Source organism: Nannobrachium achirus (assembly GCF_963921795.1).
Source record: "Nannobrachium achirus genome assembly, chromosome: 5".
Taxonomy (NCBI): domain Eukaryota; kingdom Metazoa; phylum Chordata; class Actinopteri; order Myctophiformes; family Myctophidae; genus Nannobrachium; species Nannobrachium achirus.
In genome coordinates, this window is record NC_137814.1 from 24,252,697 (window position 1) to 24,262,290 (window position 9,594).

At 40.8% G+C, this 9,594-nt stretch overlaps 1 protein-coding gene across 1 annotated transcript; it reads left to right on the forward strand.

The window, feature by feature from the left end:
* Positions 1-128: 128 nt before the first annotated feature.
* Positions 129-8,308, forward strand: ttpa (tocopherol (alpha) transfer protein). Its single transcript, XM_080726533.1, has 5 exons — positions 129-469; positions 1,594-1,747; positions 3,935-4,128; positions 5,678-5,788; positions 6,383-8,308. The coding sequence occupies exons 1-5, from the start codon at positions 254-256 to the stop codon at positions 6,632-6,634; spliced, it is 927 nt and encodes a 308-aa protein (XP_080582659.1). The 5' UTR covers positions 129-253; the 3' UTR covers positions 6,635-8,308.
* The last annotated feature ends 1,286 nt before the right edge of the window (positions 8,309-9,594 follow it).

Here is a 9,594-nt window from a genome sequence, read left to right on the forward strand (position 1 = left end):
TCCGCGGGCTAAGAAGTGTCAATGTGGGGGCCCTTGACATGAAGTTTGAGAACCACTTGCATAGCCTACAACCTAACGAGAGAGATAGGGAGCGAGTGAGAGGCAGAGAAGGGGAGGGAGAGCTCTTTCTGTCTGTCTCCTATAGCTATATAGCCTACTATACCGCCCCCTTCTCTAAAGTTTGCTTGAAGTTACAGTATAACTTCGGGCTGTCTTCCTACGCTTATGAAATGCAAGGTGGTCCACAGCCGACATGAGTGTTAACGTTATCGAGCAGGGGGAGAGATGCAAGTTGGGATCCGAATTTAACGAATTAGCGGACGACTCCAGCCTGACCAGACCGTATGTAGACCGGCTGAGACAGGCGGCACAGGCGGAGCTGCCATCGGACAACACGCCGGACTTTTCAGACCGATTCCTGGTCAAGTTTCTGCGGGCTAGAGACTTTGACGTGGAGCCGGCGTTAAAGGTGATCTGGATTACAGTCATTGATATAGGCTACTAAAATATCTCTCTGAACAACAGCTAAAAAACAAACATGTTCACGCTCGGCTTGGTCGTTTATTGGTTTTATGTGAGGCATAGTTTGGGACTTTGCCAACTCTGTATAAAAGGAGCAGCCAACATAACTGTCTTGTTTTTTTTGCAGCCTAATGTAGGTCGAAACAGTTCGCATAAATTGTTGCTTGATCCTTTGTTCTACGGCGCAAATAAACTTAGAAAGTTAACCCACACAAAAATAATTGTACATACAAGTGTGTGTGTGTGTGTGTGTGTGTGTGTATATATATATATATATATATATATATATATATATATTAAGGCTGGGACTTTAACTGATTAATTGCGATTAATTAATTACAGAAAATGAACACGATTAAAAAAATTAATGCATTTTAATCGCACTTAGTTTTTGCACCACAGAACCTTCAGTTTCGGGCATACCGATCATAGCGATGCACCAACCAAGAAGAGACAACAAACGCAAAGGGAGAAGTAACCGATCAGAGCACTTTGCTTGGCCCAGTGGATGCGAAATTTAGATTAAAAAAACTCACTCGTTGATTCACTCGTACAACAAAATGTGTTTTACTTGAAAAAAAATGCTTCTCAGGTCAAATATCGATGTGCGATTAAAATGCGATTAATTAATCACAGAGCCTGTAATTAATTAGATTAAAATTTTTAATCGCATCCCAGCCCTAATATATATATATATATATATATATATATATATATATATATATATAATATAATATATATACACACACACACACACACACACACACACACACACACACACTGCTACTGTGTTAAAACATTGCTTGGCAAGGATGCTATTATTTATCAAACCATCTTGATGTTCATCTTAGCACATTAGATTTGTTTTAGCTATTTCATGTCTATTATATTATTTCACCACATAAAATGTGTCAAAATAATCTGTTAACCAGGAGGAGATGAGATGATGATTATTGACTAGTATGGACTATTGACAGTGGATAAACATCACAACTCACTGTCTGACAGACTAATATAATGCTTCTCAGACTGTCTGTCCGTCCACCTAATGAATCTCCATCTCTTCTCCAGCTGTTACTAAATTACCAGCGGTGGCGCAGACAGAGTCCAGAGATCAGCACCAGCCTGTCTCCCAGTGCAGTTCTTGGTCTACTAAACCATGGTTACCATGCTGTCCTTCCCCAGAGGGACCACAGTGGCAGTAGGGTGTTGGTGTACCGGATCGGTGAGCGTGTGTGTTTGTGGATCAGATCAGATTACAGTCGCCCTAAATCTAATAAGTGGCACAGATGGCAAAATTTTTAATTCTCATGGAGACTGGGTTTAGCCTATTGCTTGACAATACACTTGTGCAAGACACATTCCATGGAATAAATTCAAGGCATAACACCATGTCAGTAACTAAAGTTCTCACTTGCAGAAGTGGAGGATAACTGTTATTTTGTGTTTCATTTGTTGAGACGTAATCCTGGTCTTAAGTGTGACGTTGTTTTGTAGGCAGAGACACGTGGGGGCTGAGCGTCTCCAGTCCCTATCTTTCACCATTCAAAACAACAAACTTGGAACCCGTGAATCTTTTTTACTATACGCTTATTTTTCAGAAAGGAACCATTGGGAGTTAAAAGGAGTCATAATGCTTCAAACTAGAATATTTTATTCATGTAATTGTTCTCCCACGGGCGGATCCATTGAAAATAGCGAGGGACACAGCACTGCGCATATTAACAATACAACTGCTGCCCCCACCCGGAAGTGGCGGGTCTGACTCTGACTACAAAATTACGCCACGGCTTAAGAGCAGGATAGTATTCATTATTCGGTTAGACTAGAACGGCATATAGGCCAAAGTGCTGTTTTGTGTTTTTTCCATGAGTCACCTTTGACCACATGGAAATGGTCCAACAATTGCTTGGTGGTGATAAGAAATGACCACAGATACAGAAGCCATGAATAGACAGTAATCCACCAATAGACAAACCACATTGACTCTGACTGTATCATGCAGACAATAGAATCAATCAAGTTTTATCCTGTCCTTGCTATCCTACTTTTTATAAATGACCTACCATATCTTATTGAAGTCTTGAGCAACCAAAAGCCTCAAGAAGGGAGGCAGACGGCTCTGATTGACAATAGGTTTTGCATACAGTGAGTAGATTCTCTCAAGGGTCTGTAGCTCAGTTGGAGTTATTATGCAACTCCATTTGTGCATTGGAAATGCTTAATGCGTTCCAACTGTCAGGACTATTTTCACAGTCACTGTGGATTAATTTCTCGTTGATGGTGTAATAAATCCATGATATGTTATACGTATATACGGACATGTTTGGCCTTATGATATGGTCTGACAATCTGAATATTATAGAAACAACATGCCACTTCATGCTGGCTTGGTGTTTATTTGTTTAATACAGCTTGTGACTATGATACAAGGCAAGCCACCCCTATCTAATTTATGTTTATAGGATTAGCATTAGTCTAACCCTTTCGACAGAGAACTAATTGTGTAGGAATGTAGAAGTAATGTACTAATTTACTTCTATAATAGAAACACTCAAGTGTCTCTTATTCCATTAACCTCAACTTCCTGATTGAGCCACAACATCACTGAGATCTAATCAAGTCACAAAACAATGGAAAACTTTATTATTACCAAGCTTCATCATCTGAAGGATTATCCCCATTGCTTTTGTGACAAAGTGGTATATTTAGGCTATGCCAGACAACGCCACCTGGGGAGTTGCGCCCCCAGGAAATAGTTATATAATAGAATTACTTAATTCAAACATCCTGGTTCACATAGTTGGAACACAAGTTCGTGTTACATAATAAAAGCAAGGCAGAAATATGGCTCATAGGTATCAAAATACATAATCTTTATTTATACATAGTATAAGACCCCAGAGGTGAGGCATTAAATAGTTAGACTTGGGAGTTTCAGATAACAAGTAGTTGCTTATAATAAACCAAATAAATGAATAAAACCAACTTGGAAATGATAAAACAGGAGCACAATATTAGGAGGACGATATGGCTCACATTAGTGTAGAGCCAGCTATGGGAGGGGGGGGGGGGGGGTAGGCTCGGCTCCCGGCGGGTAGGCTGGCCTCCTGGTTTTCAACTTCTAACAGTGCTGAGTCGGCTCATGCGACCTTCGCAACGCTCGACAGCGACTCGCTCGCTCAGCGGTGTCTCACGTGGTTCAAGGTCGCCTGAGATGGCGCGCCTCCGTCGTCTCCAGTGAAAACAAGCTTCCGCGGGCGGGTCTTGCCATAACCGATTCGCTCCAAGCCGAGAGGGGCGTGAACTTTGGCAACAACCTGCAGCGATTCCGCTCCTCGCGTATTTGGCCAGTAAGTGTTCATGAAAATGTAATTTAAAACAATCTTTTTAATTCTCTCTCTCTCTTTAGGTCAGTGGAACCCCAAAGAGTGGTCTGCCTTCCAGGTGTTCAGCATCAGCATGATGACATCAGAGCTCATTTCCAGGGAGGCAGAAACCCAGAGGCGGGGCCTAAAGGTCATATTTGACCTGGAGGGGTGGAGCTTCAGCCACGCCATTCAGTTTAACCCCTCCCTTGCCAGGAAGATATCCTCTGTACTCATGGTACGCTAACCAAGAGTGTATTTATTCTCTTTTGTGCTAACCGTAGTGTACTCATGGTATGGTGTGCTAACCAGCTGTGCATGATCACTAACTCCACATTATTATAGAGGAAGTCTGAAAATATTTACTCATCTACCCGGATCACGTTTTCTTTTTTACCCCATTCTGAATTCCCATCCCAGCAAGCACGTCAGGACCTGGACCAATCGGTGGCGTCTTGATTGGTTCCAGATCACAGCCCATATGGGGATGATCTTGACGTCATTACCAGGACGTCATATGGACTTTTTTGTTTGACAGGATTATTGTTTGTAATGTTAGTTGAAATATGAGCATATAAAGTTATATTCTGGGACATAGCTAACTATTTATGATATTTATCTGGCCTAGAATATCACCTGATTTCAACCAACATAAATCCTCTAAAAAAAAAAGTCCATATGACGTCCTGGTAATGACATCATGATCATCCCCATATGGGCTGTGATCTGGCCCCAATCGAGACGTCACTGATTGGTCCAGGTACTGACCGTGCTTGCTGAGATAGACTTGTTTAATATCGGGTCATATAAGAACTGTGTTCCAAAAATAAACAAATTAGCAGGGCGGTTTGAGTCATATCGATATGACGTTACCACCACTGAATTAATACATTTTTCGCCAGAAAGAGACTGTATCAAATAAGAGTGACTGATTATCGTAAACGACAGAGCCACCTGCCTAACAATAGCGCCGGGACAATTTGTTTATTTTTGGACCACAATTCTTATATGAGACGATTCTAAGATGACCCAGTGTTAGGGCCGATTCATACTCCACTTTAAGAGCCGAATTTATTTCAGTTCAGCTCTGTCCAAACTACAATATGACGTCATTCAGAGGTTCGGAGGGGCAGGCAGTGGCACCGTCATTAATTCGGCTGTTCGGTGCCACAGAGATTTTGTGATTCCCCGAACCGAAATAAATTCGGCTCTGAAGTGGCGTATGCATCGGCCCTTATTCCCCATAGAGAAATTACTTCCGTGACCCAGGGGATGAACAAGTGACGTCAGGACTTCGCTACTCTATTTAGGATGACTGTGGTAATTTATAGACCTCAGTTGTAGAGTGGTTGACTTCAATGGACTGCTACAGGGGGCTGCCGGTTACTTTAGTCTGACGGACCATTATTCCCATACATCCCAATAGTCCAAAAATAAATGCTTTTAGGTTATTGTGAGTTTAGGCTTAGTTATAATGCGTGCCGTTGAACCAACGGAACCTTGATACTGCAGGTCAGCTGATAGGTTAGTTTGCCTTCTAATGCCTTCTAAATCAGTAGTTCTCACACGTTATTTTTCAAAAGTGTTAAAAAATAGCAGATGTACAAGCTCGCAGCATGGCACGAAGTGAGGCACTGTGAGCTTGTATGAGCTTATATCTATTTTTGAAAAGCGCAATGCAAAAATCTAAAATGACATGGATGCTTTCCCGGTTTTGATGGGTTAAGTTCTGACGGTGTGTCCTTAAATGTATATTGTGTGTGTATGTGTGTGTGTGTGTTCTCCAGGACTCCTTCCCTCTGAAGGTGAGAGGGATCCACTTGATCAATGAGCCAATGTTCTTCCAGCCTGTTTTCGCCATGCTCCGCCCCTTCCTCTCAGAGAAGATCCGATCGAGGGTCAGTGGGCTGTCAATCACTGATGTTTATCAGATGTCATTTGTGACCCTGTTGACACCTTAAGTCACTTTGTTGGTTTTTAACCTTAATGGTTGTTCTACTGTGAGGAGAAGAAATGATGAGATAAAAACGTTGAACTTGTTTTGTCTGTCTTGACAAGCCTATGTAAAATACATTGAAATATGTAGTGTGTTGTAGTGTTATTTTTCCGGGGCCTAGGGGGCTTGCGATCGACAAGTGACCTGCACTCTTCACAGTACAATGAGAGGATACAGGGTTTTAAGCAAAGTTGGCCTTTAATGTCAGTCAGTCAGTCACTCACTCACTCACTCAAATTGTTATACTAATTAATAATCATTGCAGTAATCTGATGATTGGTGTGTTTTGATCAGACAATTGTTCTGATCAAAACTGTTTATCTATCCTAATATATGCATGGTTGACAACTATGGTTGTTATGTATTAATGGTCAATCAATATGTTTTGTGTCAGGTTGAATTTTGAATTTGTTTACGCTAATATTTCTCCTTTATATAACATCTAATAAAACAGAAATGACCTTAAACTATTTATTATTTGTCTCTCCGTCCAAAGATCCATATGCACGGAGGTGATTTCGAAGAGACGTTGACCGATTTCTTCTCGATGTCCCTCTTACCGGCGGAACTCGGAGGGGACGGCCCCAGCATTGAGGAAGCGTGTCAAGAGTGGACCAATCAGCTTCTTCAGTCTGAGAGTCTCCTGGAGCAGATCGCTGAGCACCCGACAGGTGACGTCGCCACGACTCCCAGCCTGTTCCATCCCAACACCTCCCATAGTTCACAGCTCCCAGTTTCTGAAGGGTAGATGGCGATGACACTCATGCATATAATGTTACCTTCTGTAGACTGATGCTAACGCCACAGAATGGCTCAACGCTTCAAACAGTGTGTTGATTTAAGAGAGCTTGTGCACGCACACACAGCTGTCATGTAGCGCAATGTTGTAGCGATCACACTGTTGCCATATACTGTAGCATGAGGCTAGAAATATGCTGTGAAGAGAAGAGAGAGGAGATCACATGAAGATATTTCACACCCAAAGGACACAGCTGATGGTTGCAGATGAGTAACAGCCCGTCCTTTTCTCCCATTACTCCATTCATCCATCAATCCAGCTATCTGTACATTTACAGAAGATTTTTTTTATACATAGCTATTGTTCCAGTTTGGGGGAGGATTTGTATTTTATTTTATCTGCAGTGTTACTAGTTTTTGCACTTTTATAGAAGATTAAATGATGTTTTTAAATGAAAATGTGCCTTTTTTAACTGAAATGTTTACAGGTGTGTAGGTATGGTCTTAGCTGTGTTCTAGTGTGCTTATTGCGACCGTCGGGTCGCAGTTACTATCAAAACCTCCACCGGCTGTCAGTCAGTCTGTCCGTCACGTCACACTTTTGGCATCCATGCCAAACTTTGCACACACAACCACAACCTCCACCCCTCATTTCTCTCATGGCCCTCTTCCAGCGCCACCATAAGGCAGATTTTTGCAAAACACATTTTTGGACGTTGCTCCTACAGATTTTGGCCTAAAATCACACAAAGAGGTACAGAGTATCTCTAAAGTCATGTCATCAACATGGATCTGTCCCATTTCCCATATCCCCTCCTGATTGGCTACGATTGCCTTCTAAAGTTTGTGTATGCGACCTGATGATCGCTTATCTCCCAATTAGGGAGTCTTACTGGGTTCTTTATTTATGCTAGGGCACAGGTTAGTCATCAGAAAAGTGTTAGTCATCAGGAAAGTATTAGCAACAATGTGTATACATTGTATACATAGTTTTAACATTTTAAAAAATTGCTACTGTGAAAAGTTTGCATTTTCAAAAACAAGATTTACACTTTGTTTTAACATGTTTTCTTTCTTCCATTTGGCATTTTTTGCAGTTACATTAGTATGGGTTCTGATTATATCTCTTGAGTCAACATTTTAAGCTTTAAATTAAAGTGAACAGAAAGTCAATAGCTGGATTCAAGAAGTTCTTTGTTTGGATTATTATCACAGGAGAGTCCCTGAATATATGCAACACTGTACTGTATATTACATCACTACATGTAGACAGCAATGTCTTCATTGACCTTCATGTTACATCTAATGTGAACAGCTTGGTTGAAACACATCAGTTCAGAATTTCAAATTGCCTAAAGGAGTTACCCTAAAATGACTTATTTTCTATCAGTTACACACCCCATGAAGCCTTGAATTGTGTTGTTTTTTTCTTTTTTCTTTTTTTTCATTCCTATAAACCAATCATCCTTCCCTCTCTAACTAACTTTCACTGATCAGCTGCCTGGGACTCTTGTCTCTTGTCACTGCTAATGTAAGATGCTACGGAGTGCGCACAGCATGACGTTTCTCTCAACAGAAGTGTTTGTTATTTGTATATTTGGTACACACCAACAGACATTGATTCTAGTGCAACACACAACCTTTGACCCTGTTTGCTACCAAAGAAGAACTACGTATGCCTTAAAATATGTAATACCCTAAAAAGAGTGTAAAAGATTTTAAAACTACGTTTTGATCATGTTAAAGAACAGCAAAATATTGTGGTTTCCTAAGTTTTATTTCTACACTTAAAAAATACTATTTCTACAGATAGGCCTAGCTCATTTCACTACAGTTACTGTATAGGGTCAGTGTAGGCTAGCTAGCCTAGCACCCTTTTCACTTCCCTGACCAGTTGCTTACATGTCTTTGCGGCTAAGCATGGGGGAAGTGTTGACACAGATGTTTGGAAACTACATCACTTTACATGTGTACACAATGCTGATTGGCTAATACCAAATGCTCCCGTATTCTAAAGAATCAGAAAGGGGAAATAACTACATTGTTTTTTGATAACCTTTTATTATTGGAACAGCAACAACAACCTTGTTTTTAAAAGATACTATGCTGATGTAGTCTGACCTTTTAACACATGTAGAGGAAATGTGTAGAAACCCTCTTCTATGTTAACCATTTACAGAAGTTTGTTATTACATCAATGATTACAGAAACCACGGCAGTTAATAATTACAACCAACTATTCTTTGTGTATTCTTAAAGCCACTAGGCAGTGGTACTCCTTATCGCAAACATCTAGACAAGCATAGAATTCATAGGCCATGTGAAATGATTTTCAAGGCACATTGATGGAAAGGGTAGCCATTTTTATTTTAATGTAGATACAGTATATTGTAGATGATGTACAGTAGAGAGACAGGAAACGGTGGGCAAGCAAGACATACAACTCGTGAATCAGCTCAGCTTTTCTTTTTTTTTTAGATTTGTTTTTGGGCTTTTTATGCCTTTATTTGATAGGATCGAAGACTTACAGGAAATGGGGAGAGAGATCGGGAATGACATGTGGCAAAGGTTATCCAGATCGGGAATCGAACCGGCGACGCCAGCAGGCATCATAGCCTAGTATGTGGTTTGCGCCTTGACCACTAGGCCAGCGGGTACCTCCCAGCTTAATTAAGGTTTAAGGTTCTTTATTCACTTGTTGCATGTTCTCCTGCTCTCTCTTCTCCTCCTCCCCTTGGTTGTGTGGGTTCAGGTCCCATCAGTGCAATTGTAATTTACACTGTACGGACTCATCTGGGAACTTATTCCCCAGAGTTTTTGTGTCGCCCACGTCGATGGAGCACGATTGTGGATTGCTACTATATTATAGTATGCCACTATATCTTAACATTCTTACACTATACCACTATACTATCTAACATTATTGTTATTATATTATTATTATTACCCGTATTATTAGCATTAGTATTA